The sequence below is a fragment of the Nycticebus coucang genome, chromosome X (genome assembly GCF_027406575.1).
Source record: "Nycticebus coucang isolate mNycCou1 chromosome X, mNycCou1.pri, whole genome shotgun sequence".
Classification (NCBI taxonomy): domain Eukaryota; kingdom Metazoa; phylum Chordata; class Mammalia; order Primates; family Lorisidae; genus Nycticebus; species Nycticebus coucang.
In genome coordinates this window covers 94,923,370-94,941,710 of record NC_069804.1, presented here as the reverse complement: position 1 = coordinate 94,941,710, position 18,341 = coordinate 94,923,370, and the positions used below count along the sequence as shown (strand labels likewise).

At 38.2% G+C, this 18,341-nt stretch overlaps 1 protein-coding gene across 1 annotated transcript; it reads right to left on the bottom strand.

Moving 5' to 3' along the window:
• Window positions 1–9,874: 9,874 nt before the first annotated feature.
• POU3F4 (POU class 3 homeobox 4) lies at window positions 9,875–11,186 on the bottom strand. The gene has a single exon (XM_053580335.1). The coding sequence runs from the start codon at window positions 11,126–11,128 to the stop codon at window positions 10,043–10,045; it is 1,086 nt and encodes a 361-aa protein (XP_053436310.1). The 5' UTR covers window positions 11,129–11,186; the 3' UTR covers window positions 9,875–10,042.
• Window positions 11,187–18,341: the final 7,155 nt, after the last annotated feature.

The following is an 18,341-nucleotide window of genomic DNA, read 5'->3' as shown; positions in this document are numbered from 1 at the left end:
TTAAATTGTTAGTTGCAGAAACCTGAAACTGACTAATCCTTTAATTGAGAAATAGCTTAAAATAAGAGGAGGGGAATATTTCACATTCTTCAGCCTAGCTGCCATTTATCCCTAGTTTTCCAAGTGAGGAACAGAAGGATAGAAAGGAATTTTTAGAAGCCTACAATGTTTTTATCCTCCACATACCTTATTACTTAAAAAGTTTTCCTTACACAGCCTGAGCAAAAGTGATACTCTATCTCTAATAAAAACAGAAAAACAAACAAACAAACAAACAAAAAAAAACAGTTGGACATGCTGGCATGTGTCAGTAGTCCCAGATACTTGGGAGGCTGAGGTAGAAGGATCTCTCGAACCCAGGAGTTTAAGGTTGCTGTGAGCTAAACTGAGGCCATGGCACTCTAGCCAGGGCAACAGAGCGAAACTATGTCAAAACAAACAAACAAACAAACTTACATAAACAATTCAAGTTCATCAGAATCAAATTCAGTTATAGGAACTTACAAATAAATATTTTAGTGTGTACACTTATATGTCAACAAACAATTGCATCTACCCAGGTTCAAAAAGAATGCACAATATTATTAAAATAGCACAAAGAATGGTGTTTGAATACAAATGTTTATTATAAAAACATAACAAAAATATGAAGTAGTGGTACCCACATTGTCTACAGTACATATCTCTAGCACTCACTTAATTAACAGTTAGTTGTGTACATTTCTATTTTATTCTTATCTTACCCTAGGAAATGGTTGCTCTTTCCTTACTCCACACCTTCACACCCCATTTTAACAATATCTAGCTTATAGTAGGCACTCAATAAGTATTTGTTAAATTGAATGTTGCTATTTTTGTTTTATAAACTTACATACAATTTGAACATATTTATCAAGCAAAAAAAGTACTGAGTTTTGAAATTCATGTTTGTGTGTGGAAAAGTGGAGAACAGCATTAAGCTCTCATGTATGCTGCCCCTTTCTTGTCAATTCTTAATTTGACACTGACCTTTGAACAAATGCTGCATAATTTTGACAGAGGCATGTAGGTGTAACTAGTTTAGAGCAACAAATATTTTCCAGTAAAGAATCACCTTTACTGTAGGTAGGTTGATTTTTTGATGCATTTTTTGAAAAATTAAAATAAATGGTTGCATACTATATCGAAGTAATGATAGTATAATTTGTACACCTTTCACTAAGAAGGAGTCATTATTCCTATCACATATCTTAATGTCAAATGAGCCAAAAAATAAATTAGTGTCTATTAAACTATTATGGGTTAGTGCCCTAAAAGTTCCCTTTTTCCTTAATTTACTTAAACATACCACTGTCTCCCACAGTGAGCAGCTTGGTCATTTTCATAAAAATGAGCAACTTGGTCATTTTTATAAAAATACATACTGAAATGTGGGTGGTGGTAATGGGGCTTACAGGAAGTTACTGACATGGTGACATGGTGGTTATTAACTTAAGACAGTTTCAATTAATACTTTTAAAGTAAGCCCAATGTGTGTGTCCTAATTATTTATATCTATATATCTTATATAGATATACAGATGTGATATTTAGATGTATAGATGTAGATTGAGATGTGCATATATATAATACAAACACACACATATATTTATATATACACACAGATCGTGACAAAAATATGTACACATTTTGAGAAAGGAAAAAAGTGTATTACAATTGTAATACTCAATATATACTGATAGCAAAAGATGAATACAAGTCACATCGAGCACCACTTGTAATTGCAAAAGTTAAACGTAACTTAAGTATTACAAACTTAATACAGTTTTTACTTTCTTAAAATGGGTATACATTTTTGGTACTCTCTGTATATATGATTAGAAGCAGCTGAGGGATCACGATTTAAAAACTGGCTATTTTTCCATATAGTATTTTTCTACAAATATTTATAACAATTTTAATTTAAAATAGCACATATCTTAAATGCACAAGTACTTTTGAGTATTAGTGGTTTTTCCATTAAAAAAATACTTGTATTTCTCCAACAGGCTCAAATAAAAATTTCACCAAGAATTATCAAACATATGTGAAATTATTTTATTTGCCTTTTTTCCCCATTGATATGAATTTTAAAATGTGAAACTCAATTCCTTTGAGATGTGAGCCCATGCACTTTTATACTGACACACAACAATGAATGAAACCCATGGCATACATTTCCTTTCAATTGCACACAAGATGCCTATTGATATTCATGAGATTTTTTTTTTTTTTGGACTAAGTGCAGTCATTTCATGTGGTCTGAAGTGGTCATTTGGTTGTGATTTGCATATTGGTTGTTACAGAGTACAATTGTACATCATTTCCAAAGTTCCTAAGAATCCTTACAGTGGAAAGATAGCACATAAGTTAAAAAGATTATTATTGCTTCATTTCACATTCTTGTATTTGTGAGGTTTCAAAATCATGCATAAACACAATAGTACAAACTGTAGCCTTCAGAGAAATATCTAGAAAATAAAATTATTTCAAGTTAGCAATTTTGAAATTATCCACTTGTTCAGACATATTTTTAATACTTTTAAAAACAAAGCTAGAGCTAGATAATTTTCTGATTCAAATTAGGACATACAGAAGCATAGCACTAATGGGCAGAAGTGAGTACAGGACATATTCTTATCAGCTGAAATGCTACTATAGATGGGAGGTTTGAGCTTTCAGGGCAGGCAGGAGACTCTTTGTTTTACAATACCTTTCACACCACCTTTCTTAGAACTGCCATAAGGAGACTGGGAGTGAGCATCTACAGAGCCAACACTGCTCACTGGTCCATGGACAGTGATGAGGTGAGAACTACAACAGAGTTACTTTGAAAAAAATTACTTAAGTTTCACTTCTGGCATAAAATCTGGAAAATTTCAGGTTTTTGTCTACCAGAAAATAACATAGAAAATGAAGGTTATTAATGAAAGTATGTTTATCTAGAATTTCAACCACTTAAACTCCAATTAAAGGCTCAGAATTCAGTATTTCAGGTCAAATACACATAGCTCCTCTTCCTATGATGAAAGGAATTCATCTGCAGGTGAACTTCTGTACACCAAGAAGCAAGTCAAGCCCTATCCCTTAATGGCAGCTACTATACACTGTTCTGAACACAATCCTCAATTATACCAATACATCTCACAAATCTGATTTTTGGTTTTTCATTCAAGACAGTCTCACTTTATCACCCTTGATAGAGTGCTGTGATGTCACAGCTCACAGCAACCTCTAACTCTTGGGCTTAGGCAATTCTCTTGCCTCAGCCTCCCGAGTAGCTGGGACTACAGGTGCCCACCACAATGCCTGACTAACAAATCTGATTTTTTTTTCAGTTTATTTTTTTAGGCCACCACAGGTTATAAACAGACCTTTGATGCTGAGCTATTCCACATACATGTATACATATGCACCTGGGGCAATACATTTTATAGAAAAAAATGATGCTAATTAAACATAAATACTACCAATACCTCTATAGGTAGCTGATGAATAGTAAAACATTAAGAAAATAATATTTAATGTTTCTCTGTGCAAAAAATTCAACCAGATAGTTCCTTATGAAGCTTGGAATTACATGCCATTTGAAGCCCAGTGAAATAATGCCCCTGGTCCACAGTCCTCTATTTTCTCTTCTTTAAAAATGTGATGTCAAGCATGATCTTTGTGGGTGGTTTAGTATGTGTGGGGTCTTCTGCACTCAAATTGACATAGCTATGGTAGGGAATATCTTACAAAATATTATTTATGTGGAACAAATCTCTTCTTAATATTGGTTGGTGGGTGCCTTACTAGTATAGGTGGCTTTTCAATGTCTATGAAATGTTGGAAGGGTAAAGATGGTTTCCAGTATGGCCAAATCTGGGAGATAATCGGCCATATTATAATGGGGTTTCACAGTATGTGAAAAATAACTGGGGACAAAGAGAAGCAGTCAATATTAAATATATTTATCTGACTCACTTCCTCCCAGGAACTAATGTTAATATAAAAGGCATTATTAGCACAAGATGGAAATACAAGTAGCCAATTCAGTCTCTGTGTATGTGTGTGTGTGTCTGTGTGTGAATATGTGTGCTGTGTGTGTTGGCGTTGGTGAATGGATCACTCAAACAAGGTTGTTGACATATAGATAAAACAAGAGTTTGATAGAGTGAATTTTTTTATCTTTTCAAATGACTTACATACCATAATAGTATGGACACAGATTGAGTAGTAGGAGGGATGAAAAGATAATCAATGAGTTGATCTCTTTCTTTTCTGTATTTGAGGACAGTCTGCTTTCTGTTAAATCTGCCTGAGTGTAAGCATAGAGGTGAGAGGTTATAACGGAGGGAAAAGGAGGCATGTTTATGGCTATTTGTGTCTACAATGTAGAGTTTTACTCAAAAGTAAGCTGTCCAGTGATTCACTCCCTTCATGGATGAGACCACCTCATTTGGTAGTTGAATAATCAAGGCACCTTGGAAGACATCTAAGATACACTTATCTTATACCAAATCCCTGATAACAAATAGTGCTGTAAAAAGAACGCAGTGTTTTATCTATCTACTAGTGAGTTAGGTAATGTGTAAATAGGTGTAGGTTCAATTCTCATAATTATGAAAGAATGCACAGTAACATAATACATTTTTTACTGGAGTGCACAAAGGTATAATTCAGTTATTTCCTTTTAGAGGACAGTAGTCTGGATCCTTGTATGTTATCTCGTCTACCACCTCCTACTTAAAGGTTGCAAAAGTTAACTGGATTTTTTGAGACTGTATGCTTTTAAATAATCCCCTAATTTTGAAAACGTTCCACCAGTCAGTGCTCTTGAGAAAATAATACTTACATTTTATCTTATTAAAAAGCCTTAGTTGATTTCAAATTTATTTTATTTTCCCTTTCTTAATGCTTTAAGAATTAACATCTGTAAATAAGCAAGTGGAGGACAGCTATTTTAAAACTACTATTGAGTACATGTATAAAGAATGTTCTATCCTTTTATTTACAGAATAAGTGAGTGTGACTGATATCAACTCAAGTGGAATGATTTTGGATTGTTGTGTCTTATTGCTTTCAAGACTTTTTTAACAGGATAATAGTCCATATTTTTTTTAGTACCAAGTCAAAGATGTAATTTCCACAATTTTGAGGTTTCATATGTCTCTTTAAAAATATCAGGCAGGTGGGAAAAATACATTCTACTCCTTGAAAAACCACATTTTAATCCCTAACCATTTTTTATTTTGACATTCTCCTCTTTCTTTTTCTCCTCCTTCCTAAAAAAAAAAAAAAAAAAAAAAAACATATTTTAGATGAAAACAGAAATTTATATTTGTACTTACATCCTATAGGCAATTAAAACAACAACAGCAGCCTGACATGTGAGCAAGGGAAATACGTGAATGCTAAATACTTCCAAGGAAACAATGTTCAATTTTATTACAGGCAAACACACCTCATGTGCTAATATAAGCAATAGTTCCACTTACACTTTTCTTTTTAAAAACAAGAAACCAGGCATAGTATTTCTCCTCTTCCTTTAATATGGGAAAAATAAATGCTTCAGTTTAGTAATATATTTCCCTTTTGTTATGTATGCCGAGAGTGACAGCCATGTAGACTACTAACCTATGTCTACATACATACACATATATACACAGTTGGTTTACATATTTGACTGTTTACACATCTGTGTCACCTATATAGTCTTTTCACATCCTAACCCCTTTCACAACTTCTGCACTTTCTACTGCTCTTATCTGGAGATGGGGATAAAACATTTTAGTATTCATCTCATTATATACAATTGTTCCCAATTACTATTGTTCCTTTTGAACCTACCAGTTCTTATTTCATGTGAGATAGGGCTACTGCTGTGAAGGGCTAAATAAAACTGATGACAAAGCTGCTCTTCCAGCAAAGACTTGGGTTGGGAGGAAAGTTAACAGAAACTTTAAAACAAGGAAAACCCCCAGGCAGCCCCAGAACCAATATCCCCTTGTATTTAACGAAAATATTATGCTTATGATACAAAGAGATTAATAAGAATGTCATCATAAAGACAAACTAAGACTTCATTATAATTCAGGAGAAAGAAAAAGAGGCAGTAAAAAGAAACAAGTCTGATAAATATGTACAAAATATATATCAGTAATATATATCAGCAAAAATACTAATAAATCGTGATAAAAGTCTACATCTATATGTTAACACAAAAAGCTTCTAAACTGTCTGTATACAGCTCCATTAAAGAGTTCAGGATATACTACAAGTTGTTTTCTGTATACATTAGTAAGAAAATCTATGACTCTTTAGTCAATTCATTTTTCACAGGCTATTGAAAGAGAAAGAGATTAGTTGGTGTGAACCAAAAGGGAACCAAGAGGCTTCAGACTATGGCTTTTGTGTTTATAGATACACCTCTGTAAAATCAATATCATTTATAAAGAGAAATGTGTCCAAGTGTACACTCATGTGGCATATTTCATACACAACACTTACATGTGTGTGGTGCACCATATAGCTTTAAATGATTATGGAATCTGAAAAACGTAAGACATTACATATTATAATCATTAAAATGATTAAATAATTTTACTTTGTCTAATGAAAAAAACACCAACTTCAGACCATGAATTGAAGAATGTTTTACTGTTGGGAAATTATAGTTAAATGTTTTGTTTATTCTTTCTTATGCATCTACCAAAAAATAGGAAAAGTCATGTGTGTACAGACTAAATCTTAGAATTGCTTCAGATTTGGTAGGTTACTCCTAAGCCATCATTACAGACAACAGCTCCTTATTTTATGGAGGATCTTCCGAAATAAAATAATACAAATGAAGTTTTATGCAGGAATGGAAAGAAGAGAGTAATAAATCAAATCCCCCCCCTTCCGAGAAAATTTCTACATGTAATTTTTTTTTCCTTCTCCCCATTGAAATGAACAGAATACCTTCTTAGTGGGCACAACAAACAGTTATATAGGGGTTCTGGGTCCAGGGACAGCCTTAACAAGGAAGCTTACATAAAATCATCTTCTCATCTCTCATAAAGGGAATGGGGGTTCTAGTACCAGAAGGGCACCCAGAGGGAATTGGGATGAAGAAAAAGAAGGGTGGGTGTAGTGAGGTGAGAAGAAAGACTCAAAGAATGTCTGGGTCTAGTTTCAGAAAGGTGCAGGTGCCACGAAAGGTCTATACACTGGCTCAGAATGATACTCTCCATTTGGAGAACGTTAATAAGATTGGGCCTCCTAAAATGAAACCTGTTCCCCCTACTCCAGCTGATTTCCCCAAGCCTTTATCATCATTTGAGGTGAGATTTGTATGAGTGTGGCATGGGCAGGTGAATAGGCCTCATTGTGTATTTCAGGGCTGAGCTGAAAGGCCAGAAGTCAGAGGAAGAGAATCAAGAATCAAAACAATGACTAATGATTTCTAAACTGAAGCAAAGCAGAGGCACTGCTCACCCCCAAACGGGCCTCTGTTTAAATGCTCCACTTCACACAGTACACAATAAGACCAGGAGAAGAAAACAGATATTTTTTTGAAAAATGTTTTATTTAAACCTTTTAATCTTTTACAACAATAAAATATAGAGTAAATATAAATCCCTTGACTAAAACTATTCACATCAAACATTACTGCAAGTTGTTTTCTTTTGACACCCAACTCATCTTTAAAAGAATTTTCTTTTAAACTCAATGCAGACTTGGTTGAAAATAAATAATTGTTGGCAACTGCATTAGGCAATTTGAATAAAATAGTTGAAAAAGCAACTCTTAATGAAAATAGCGTTTATTATACATCAGTTACTAAATGAATAAACTAAGTGATCTTTGTTTAAATTAACAACTTCAAAAACATTTAATATACAAAACTGTACAATTATAAAGTTGGCAGAAATATTTGGGTTAACTCAGGATTCAATCATAGCCTTTAACTGCAAAGAGAAATATGTTGAATAAAACAGAAAGTCACCAGTTGTAAAATATGAACTCAATATGGAAAAAAAAATTCCCAGAACTAAAACCTAACTACTAACAGAATGCAGACGCTTAACAAAAAAGTGAACCAGTCAAGAGATATGAATTAGTACATGCTCTTCGATCTGCATTTGGGGGAGACACAGTATGGTGGACCAAAATCCTGGCAGCCTGTAATAGTACATCTTCCACAGGGAGCCTCAAGGCTTTCTGGTCCTTAGGTAGTTTGAAGCTTTGTGTAGCTCAGTTGCACCTGAAAGTCAGCAGGGCAGCAATCAAAAGTGTGTTCTGACACACTAGCCAGGTCCGGTGGACAGCAGCTTGGTGTTGGGTGCTTGGCTGGTCCCAAACGTGTTCGTTGGAAATGAGGTGTGTCTGTGGACCTGGAGTGTCGGCATGAGAGCTAGCAATAAAGCCAGAGAAGCGCATATTTTTGGAATCTCTATACAGCTTCGCAAGATTTCTTTTTTGTAGTTTTTTTTTGTATATAGTAACACAATACACACAGCTATCTACACACACACGTTTGTACGCACAGAGACACATACACACGGAGATTTAAAAAGAAAAAAAAAAAAGGAAAGAACCCAGCTTCTGGGGCGCTAGCTAGTTCCCTCACTCATCACTGTTAGCTTCCACCTGCTGTGCTTGTTAGAAACCCAGAAATGACTCCCCAGTAGCCCACTCACAGACACCAGACAGGAGGTGTTATAGTGGAAGGACCAGAATCCCTATGCAATTTTTCTTTTGTCCTTTGGCACTTAGCAGAGAGTGCCTGTCTCCTATTCCCTCCCCATCCCTCTCCAAGGTTTTCTCACTCAGAAGGGGCTGGGAACTGGATTTAAGCCAAACTGGGTGGTGCTGGCCCAGTCTTTCGACAGCGTCTCCAGGTAGTGGTCTCCAAAGAAACCAATCACATGTGAAGGTAGTCTTTCCTCTATAACGGCAAGTAGGGTCACTCTAGAGAGGTTTGGAGCCGGCCTGTGGGGAGCTCCGCGCGGATCCTGGTCGGTGCAGGTGCAGAGCCCTCCATATCTCTCAATCTATTCCCCACCCACCCACCCCCGCCTTGCTGCTAGTACTTCTCAGGCACATCTATGCAGTGGAAGCCTGGGAGGGGGAGTTCAACATTTCTAGGAGGTAGGGCAGAAACCTTTAAAATCTATTTCGAAATCAATTTCGAAAATTCTATTTCGTACTAGTTTGAAAACCCAATAGGCTTTCGTATTCTATCCATCCTAGGCATTCCACTCCCCCACAAGAAAAAAAAAATCAGCAACTCTTTCATTTTATCCTTTCTTTTCCACACAGATTTGAGGGGAGGGTGAATGGGTAGGCATCTCTAGCCTCCTCCTCCCATTTTTCCTTTCTTCCCTCTGTTCCAAGCAATTAAAGTATCAGCTCTGCGAAGGAATAATAATAATAGCAATAGTAATGTGGAGTGGTCAATTAGATACAAATTATCTCACAAATATTGTGTACGTCCTGTAGTAAAACACCGCAGACATTTAGAAACGCTATAGAAATTTTTAAAAATCCAAAATTAGTCTATTGTAAAGCAGATTTCACCTGAAATACAGCTGCTATAACCAAGGCGCTGAAAGGTTATTCAGAGGCACACATTTGTCTTCCCACCCTCCCGCTTTCTCCATTCCGCCCCACATATTACTCACTCCTTATTCTTCCAAAAGAGGAGTGACCAAACAAACCTTACTCATAGTAAACCATATGTATTGATCAGCAGAAAAGGATGGAGGGAACTGTTGCCCAGGTAGCAAGGAATATGAGGTCCTTGCCAGGACTGCTTAATGTAACTGTGTATCTGGATTGAGAATCCTGAATGTGTTCGTCTCTCAACTTAAATTAGAATTCTCAGTAAAAGAAAAGGAGAGAGGAAAAGAGGGATGGGGGAGGTGGAGAGGGTGAAAAAGAAAGCTCCCTAGAGAGTTAACAATAATTAGAGTGGAAGGGAGGGAGTGAGGGAGTGAGAGTGAAAGAGAAGTCTGCACTGCTCCCAGTGCGGCTGGCTGCCTCCTCGCCTCCTCCAGTCAGAGATCATGGCAGGACGTGTCTGTTTTCACTGTGTGGGAATAAACCTCATGCGGCTGCTGATCCCCTGGCGGAGTCATTCTTTTCTCTTTTTGTCTTCGATTACAGAACCAGACACGTACTACTTCTTTCTCCAACTGGAGACTATCTGCCAGCGAGGAAATCTCCTGCGCAGCAGGCTTCGGACACTTGAGAAAATGAGTCTCTAGTACGCCCTTGACACTCACCTCTATGGAGGTTCGCTTCTTGCGCTTGCGGCCCTGAGCAGCGATCTTGTCAATGCTGGTGGGGCTCCCTGTGGACGAATCTGCCTCCTCCAACCACTTGTTCAGCAGGGGCTTCAGCTTGCACATGTTCTTGAAGCTCAGTTGCAAGGCCTCAAACCTGCAGATGGTGGTCTGCGAAAACACGTTGCCATACAGTGTGCCCAACGCCAACCCCACGTCGGCTTGTGTGAACCCCAACTTGATTCTTCTTTGTTTGAATTGTTTGGCGAACTGTTCTAACTCATCAGAGGTTGGTGTCTCCTCATCTGAGTGGTCAAGGCAGTGGTGTGATCCCATTTCGCTGTGGTTCGGGGGCTCCCGGAGCACCGCATGCAGGCTCTGCGCAGATGTGGCGGCCGGCGGTGGAGTGAGTCCCCCGTGCTCCAGCATGCCGCTCACTGTAAAGCCTGGTTGCGAGTACACATTGAGGGGTTGGCCGCTGGACGTGATGGACGAGTTCGGAGCCGGGCTAGCTCCCCAGGCGTTGGGGAGGTTAGTGTGAGGTGAGTGATGGGCTACAAGTGGTGAACGGTGATGGATGATCGCACCTAGCTGCAGGTCTTCCCGCCCAGGCTTCACGTCCTGCTGTTCCACTGGGTTGGTGGCCAGTGTGGAGGACCACGGGCCACCATCGCTCAGACTGGTCACCCAGTGATGCCCAAGGGGATGCCCATTACTGGGAACTCCCTGCAAATAATCACTTTGGAGAAGTTTCTGAGTGTTGCGAAAAGGACTCCCCTGCTGCATGCCAGAAGAGTCCGCATGGACCAGAGAGCTAGAACTGAGAAGGCTGTAGGGATTAGAGGCAGCTGTGGCCATAGTCGGTGAGGTTCCCCTACTAGTTATAATGCAGCAAAGGGAGCTGCTTCAGCCTTTGACATCTTCGGTGCCGGGGAGCCAAAGTCGCTAGCGCGGGTTACCGGCACCCGCCTCAGCCAATCGCAACGCGTCTCGGACTGGCCAGGCGTGAGCACAGCCAATGGTGACCTAGGAGGCCGGGCTCGGTTTCGGAATTAGGCAGTTGAAGCTCCGGAGTTTCAGAGAGACCCAAGCAGGAAGTGAATCAATCTTTCAGCTCCATTGGCTGCCTAGCAGAGTGGCAGAGATTCATTTGATTAACCCTTTCCCCCACTCATCTTGGAATAAGAGGGTGTTTATAGTGGACAGAGAAGGATGAGAGGGGAAGGGAGGTGAGGTGACAAACTGGTGTTTCAGCGCTCCTTTAAGATTATTTATATTAATCTAAATAGAGAAAGAAAAAGAATAACAAGAGTTTAAATGTCATTTTGATCTAAGTGAAAAGGAATTTTTCAGACTTGGCATTCTGAGTTGTGCGCCGGAAGGGGAGACTTCAAACAAGACATCTGTACAAACTTTGAACACTGTAAAATCTTCCATAAGACTCTAAATCAATAAAGTTGAAAACTATGATTTTAATAAAAGCTATTTCAATTTATATTCTTTATTTAATTGTATTAAGAAACTCAGTATCAAGCTTGGAAAACATCTAAGAAAGAAATGCCCTGTTTCTTCTGAAAAATTATGATTAGAGCAGGAAGAAGTGAAAGATTTTGGAAAGTAAAATCTACTGATACTGGCAATATTGAGTTACTTTGAAGTTTTCCTTTTAATGCAGCTGGTCAATTGGAAGCTTTGCTTTATTACTGCTCCATGTCAGATTCTTTCAGAGGTCCCACAACTTCTGTCAAAGGCGCTGCTTGCTGAAGCCGTCAGCTCTCACACTCCAGCCAGATGCTCAGCAGACCTACTCCTGGTAGGTACACAGGAAAACATTCATGACTTGAAGCCTCATGCTGATGCTGTTCCATTAGAAAATTGTTTTCAGGCGGCGCCTGTGGCTCAGTGAGTAGGGCGCCGGCCCCATATGCCGAGGGTGGCGAGTTCAAACCCAGCCCCGGCCAAACTGCAACCAAAAAATAGCCGGGCTTTGTGGTGGGCGCCTGTAGTCCCAGCTGCTCGGGAGGCTGCGGCAAGAGAATCGCGTTAGCCCAAGAGTTAGAGGTTGCTGTGAGCCGTGTGACGCCACGGCACTCTACCGGAGGGCGGTACATGAGACTCTGTCTCTACAAAAAAAAAAAAAAAAAATTGTTTTCATACTCACCCCTGAGTCCTTGCAGATAAAGTGAAAAAAAAAATAAAAAATATTTTATGTGCCCAAGACATTCAAAATGAAATGGCAGGCTGTTTGTATTAAGCACTGCCCCCTTCTTCCGCAGTCCCCATTAAGCTTGTATTTGATTTCAGCTTGGGAAGACAGGATCCTTTTTACATTTTCATTAGGGGGGAAAAAAAAGAGGAAAGATATATTCCTCTTAGGCTTTTATAAGTTAGGAAAAAACAATTCCTGGTGCCCTGCCACAGGTACTCAAAGGCATTGCTTAGAAATAGAGTGAGGAGAAATGCAAAAAAATTAGATTTGCTCTAGCTGGGAAAAGGCAACACCAAATAGTGAACGTTATCTCTGTATGTAAAAAATGACCTTTCATTTAATAAATTTGTAGGTAAACTATGTAATTATATTTACACTTATAGAAGATGTTTGGAGTTCCCTTATTGGTTTGAAATTCCATTAAATAAATTATAATAGCTCCTAGGTTAAGCTTGATTTAAATTTGCATACATTTTCATATATTTAACAGAAATAAAAGAAGACTTGCTGCTACCAGAAAGTCATTAAGGCATTATTTTCTCTAAGAAGACAGATCTTCATAAAATGCAAGAAAATGAGAAAAAATATAAACAGATGAGCTTTTTCTGTCATTCCTTTACATAGCTGAAGAGCATCTATTGCCTGTGAAATGAGTGATTTCTTATGAGAACGCAGAGCAATAGGAGCTGATTAGTAAATGTAAACGTGTCTATTAGACAGGAAAACCTGCCATCTAGTTGAGATCTATTACTTTCTTTCACTCTTAAAAAATAAACATTTAATAATTATTGACAGAGATTATACCCCTCCTTCTGTTCTGCCTCTACTCCCTCATTGAAATTATATCTTCATTTGTCCATTTCCTATTGTAAAGGGCTTGTCTACTTTTAACCTAGAAATTGATTTTTCCTCTCTCTTTCAATCCCACCCTTCTTGCATGCAGGCTGCTCCCCCCTTTTCTCTTTTCTGATAAAGAACTGAGTTTCTTTCCTGCCGATTGATAGCATCTTCCTTTCCAAGAGTACTATTTCATTTGTGCCTGAACTTCTGCTTCCTGAAGAAACAAGAACCTGTCAAAATAAAACAAATTTAAAAGTTTTTAGGTGATCTGTTAGGCTGTCTATTCAAGAACCATTTGCATATCTGTGTCTGGTCAGTTTAGAGGTCAGAGGGAAATGTGTTGAAGAAACCCTACCTGCAAAATGATCACTATCATTGCCTGGTTGTTGTTGGTAGGTTTATCACCTCCATCTTGTAGCTGCATTTGGGTGAAAGAGTTGCTAATCTTAAAAGATTCAAGAGGTTAAGGTAATTATGAACTGATAAGGCTTTTCCATGAAAAGGGGGTTCCATTTCCAGTCCTAACTTACCTGAGTTCCTTCAATAAACCTTTCTCTTGCCCATGGCCTCTGCTCCTGGTACCTGGTCTTACCAGCCCACAAAGTCCATTTGCCCCAGGCATGTAGGAGGCAGAATGAGGATCTGGCATCTGAGCCCCAGGGACATGTTTTTTACACCCTTGTTTTATAGTCTTTAATGTAAGAATAGCTTTTGTCAGGAGCAGAAACTGTCCTCATCATCTTTTTCCTCTTTCTCTTTCTTTTTGTTTTCCTTCACTATATTAAAGCTTGTTTCCATGAAATACAGATAATTTCTATTGAATCCAAGTGCAATCATATCTTCTAGCAGCTGTGATATAATCTATTGCGTGTAAGGTGTTTTGTTTTGGGAAGAAAATATCTACATTTAGCTAAATCTTTTTGCGTTCTAATTCATCTGCTGGAGAGGTTTCCTTCACCCTTTCCTGTCAGGCTAACTTCCCAAGTGTAACAGATGCCACTCTCAAATGCTCCTTTTTGCTGTTTCTCTTTATTCAGCCTCGCATATTTCTCCCCATGATCTGGGTTTCCATAGAGAGAGAAATAAAAGGGAAGACCATGGTCACAAATCCCCTGCCCCATGCAAAATAAAAGAGCCTTATTCAGTAGATGACCCCTTCTGGACCTCGGAGAAAAATAAGTCCATGAGAAGCTACTGTTGCACAGAGTGGGTCACTTATTTTTCATAGACTGCACATCACCTAAACTCAGTTAACAAACCTGCTTTTTCAGGCATCTAGGCTAAATACACACCTTGCTGTGTGCCTCATTCTGATCTTGAAGTACACTGCTGCTTCTCAAATATGATTCTCCACACCTACTTTAAAGCCATGATTTCGATAACATCTTAATAGCTGTCAAAACTACTGGGCTGTGGCAGCTAAAAGTCACCCTGGAGTGTAACCTGGCTTTGAAGTGTACCAACTGTAACAGCAGTGAGTCTACTACCTATCTCTAGCAAGGCAACACAAATTTCAGTTCTCATCCCAGGCAAAGACCGGGCACTATCTTCATCCCTTTTCAAGTTGCTTCACACCCCAATTCGCCAGCCTACTTTTTCCATTTCCTTTGCTTGTTTTCTAAGAGGACAATTCAGATAATTTATAAAAGAAAGTCAGATTGGCTTCATTAACTTAAACTTTCATTAATTTTTTTGTAACTTGAAGCTTCATAATTGCTTTCCTTCCTCACAAGATTTAAGGATACCAGCTCCTGAGCGTCTTCTCAGATACCCATACCCCATTCTTTCCAAGGAAGGAAAGTGTCACAAAAGAAATTAAACAGATTAATGTGATTTAGATCCCTGCGCCTGTGAAAGAATGAGAGCATGGACACAGCTAGGAACCCTGCACCTAGGCTCATTGGGAAAGTGCCACAGTCATGGGGATGATGCCTCTCTCAGATTTCATATTCGAGTGTAAATTAGGAAGCATTCCCTTATGCCTATAAATTGGTTATGGGGGATGGAAGTCACCTAAGGCTGGAGCTAGTGAACATGGGGTCACTGGAAGTAGGGGTGGGTGTCCAGAAAGATGCCCAAAAGGTCAAATTTGATAATATGTAATTTGACATGAAGATCCAGCTAGTAGGTCTTGATGTGACCTCTAGACGAAAATTTCACCTTTGACACAAGTTTACTCTGGAAATAGGACAAGTTGGATCAGGCTTGGTAGAGATAAGTGTACATTTTCTTTTTAAAACTGGGAGCTAATATGCAAAGAGAAAATATAAAACAGCTACTCAGAGCAACAGAGAAAGAAACTCTTTTCCTGTTTTTTCCTTTCTTTAAGCTCATGAGATATTTAAGGTGTGAGATACAGTTGTCACTTAGTGCACCAGCCCACTGTAGTTGCTCTTATAATCTTTCTTCTCCTTTATTCTTTTTTGCAAACTGCATGGGAGGCAAGTAAGGGGCTCATAATATTCTGGGAGATCATTTTTTAAAAAAGACTTAGACAGCAAGATATTGGCCAATGCTGACTCTGTTGGCATTCCTTGAACATGTGAAAAGGGATCTTTAGAGAAAAGGGAAAAGATGGAGGGGTGGGGGTGATAGCACACAACAAATGCAGCAGCAGAAATAAGATAACTTTAAAATAAAATATTCATGATTTAAAATTTAATACAAATACTCCAATCTGTGAGAACACCAGCCATTTGCTAGCAAAATGGAATATCAATGGGGAGGTGCTGATGATGCATTGTGTGGCTAGGGCTGTGGAAAGGGTGATTAGAGGATAGGCAGAGACAATAGAGACCCTTACTACCAAGGGAAAGAATGTTAGAATGCTCAGTTTCCTAGCTAAATTAGTCAGATTGGCTGATCCAGTCTCAGTTTCTCTTCTGGGGTAAATTCCACCCCCTACAGTTGTAATTGTCAATGGGTGAGCTCTGATCTTACAGGGTCCTAGGGAAATAACTCTACCCAGACCGCCCTATTGTGTAGTACTCAACGTCCCTGTCATTATCAGATCACCAGTATTTGGGGAGTTTAGAAATCATTATGAACATTTATCAGACACTTGTTTTATACTACAGACCAAGCCTTCCTTGGAGGAACCCAACTGATGTTTGTACAAAATACAGACCCCCATGTGGAATTTCCCATCTATCTATTTTATTTTTAATTGAGTCACAGAATGTTTTTGACTTTAAAATGCTTTGATGATTTTTATTTTGATTAATTTCATAAAATCAGAAATGGAGATATGTAAAGAAAAAATAGTTCTAGCTGCATGATTAATCAGATTACTTTGAACTATGTGAATTGGTATTGCAGACATAAATAAGTCATCTAGTAGAACATTAGATGATTTTTATAAGTCCTTTTAGTAGTTAATAGTCCCTCCCAAAATTCAAATACACTTAATTCTTAATGGACAAAATAAATTTTTGATGTACAAAATTGTAACAATTCTTGGGCTTCATCCACAACTGAGATTATGTGTTCCCTATACCTTGTGGGTCCCCCAAACCCTTAGTAAAATAGTATTTATTTCAAATGGTAAAGATTCCATGTCCTTGTGCAGTTATTGGACTAGGAAAACCTTGATTACAGATCAAAATATGGCATCCTTCTAGGAAAAAATATTTTCCCATTTTTTATTTTTATTAAGTCATAAATACATAAATCATGTATACATTAATGCGTTTATGGGGTACAATGTGCTGATTTTATATACAATTTATAATGCTTACATCAAACGGGTTAACATAGCCTTCACCTCACTCACTTAATTATTGTGTTAAGACATTTATACTCTGCACTTGGTAGATTTGATATGTACCCTTGCAATATGCACCATAGTTGTAGTCTCAACATTTACCTTCCCCATACAACCTCCCCCCTTCCCTAGCATCCCCCTCCTCTTCCCTTCTTCATCCTGGGCTATAGTTGTGTTTATCTTTCATATGAAAGTGATTATAAATTGGTTTCATAATAGTACTGAGCACATTGAATACTTTTTCTTCCATTATTGACATACTTTACTAAGAAGAATATGTTCCAGCTCCATCTGCGTAAACATAAAAGAGGTAAAGTCTCTATCTTTTTTAAGGCTGCATAATATTCCATGGTATTACCACATATACCACACTTTATTAATCCATTCATGGGTTGATGGGCACTTGGGCTTCTTCCATGACTTTGCAATTATGAGTTGAGCTGCAATAAAGAATCTGGTGCAAATATCTTTGTTGTAAAGTGATTTTTGGTCTTTTGGATATACATCTAGTAGAAGAATTGCAGGATCAAATAGCAGGTCTACTTTTAGATCCCTAAATATTCTCCAAACTTCTTTCTGAAAGGAACATAGTAGTTTTCATTCCCACCAGCAGGGCAGAGGTGTTCTCTTTTATCCACATCCATGCCAACATCTGTAGTTTTGGGATTTTGTTATGTGGGATACTCTTATTGGAGTTAGATGATATCTCAAAGTGGTTTTGATTTGCATTTCTCTGTTGACAAAATATTTTTATCAGGTAATCTGCTGAGTGTCAGGGCCCCACAGTGAGCAAGAATCTATCACATTTAAAAATGAGCAAGCATGCTATGACAGTCACGTATAGTCCCAGCTAATTGGGAGGCTGAAGCAGGAGGACTACTTGAGTCCAGGAGTTTGAGGTTGCTGTTAGTTAGGCGGATGCCCAGGGCAAAAGAGGGATATTCTGTCTCAATAAATAAACAGATAAAAATAAAGTCAAATGAAAAAATTTTAAAGTGAGCAAACAATGTTATTAATATTTGGGGGAGGGAAGAGAGGAAAAGAGAGAGAAAGAGCACATCTACATGCCAGTGCTCACTTTTGGGGAAAAGTACAATTTCCAAGGACATTTTGAGAACCTATTTTAAGGAATATTATTTTAATTGCTGCTGTGTTGTTTATGTATATATTTGTGTGTGTGTGTGTTTGTGTGTGCGTTTTGGAGGGGGGAGCCATGTTGGCTTTCTGTTATTAAAATCTCCCTTTCCTGTAACTTTTCC

What these genes read in the sequence shown, in the direction of transcription:
- POU3F4 (XM_053580335.1), bottom strand. Translation starts at nt 11,128, where the DNA reads ATGGCCACAGCTGCCTCTAATCCCTACAGCCTTCTCAGTTCTAGCTCT.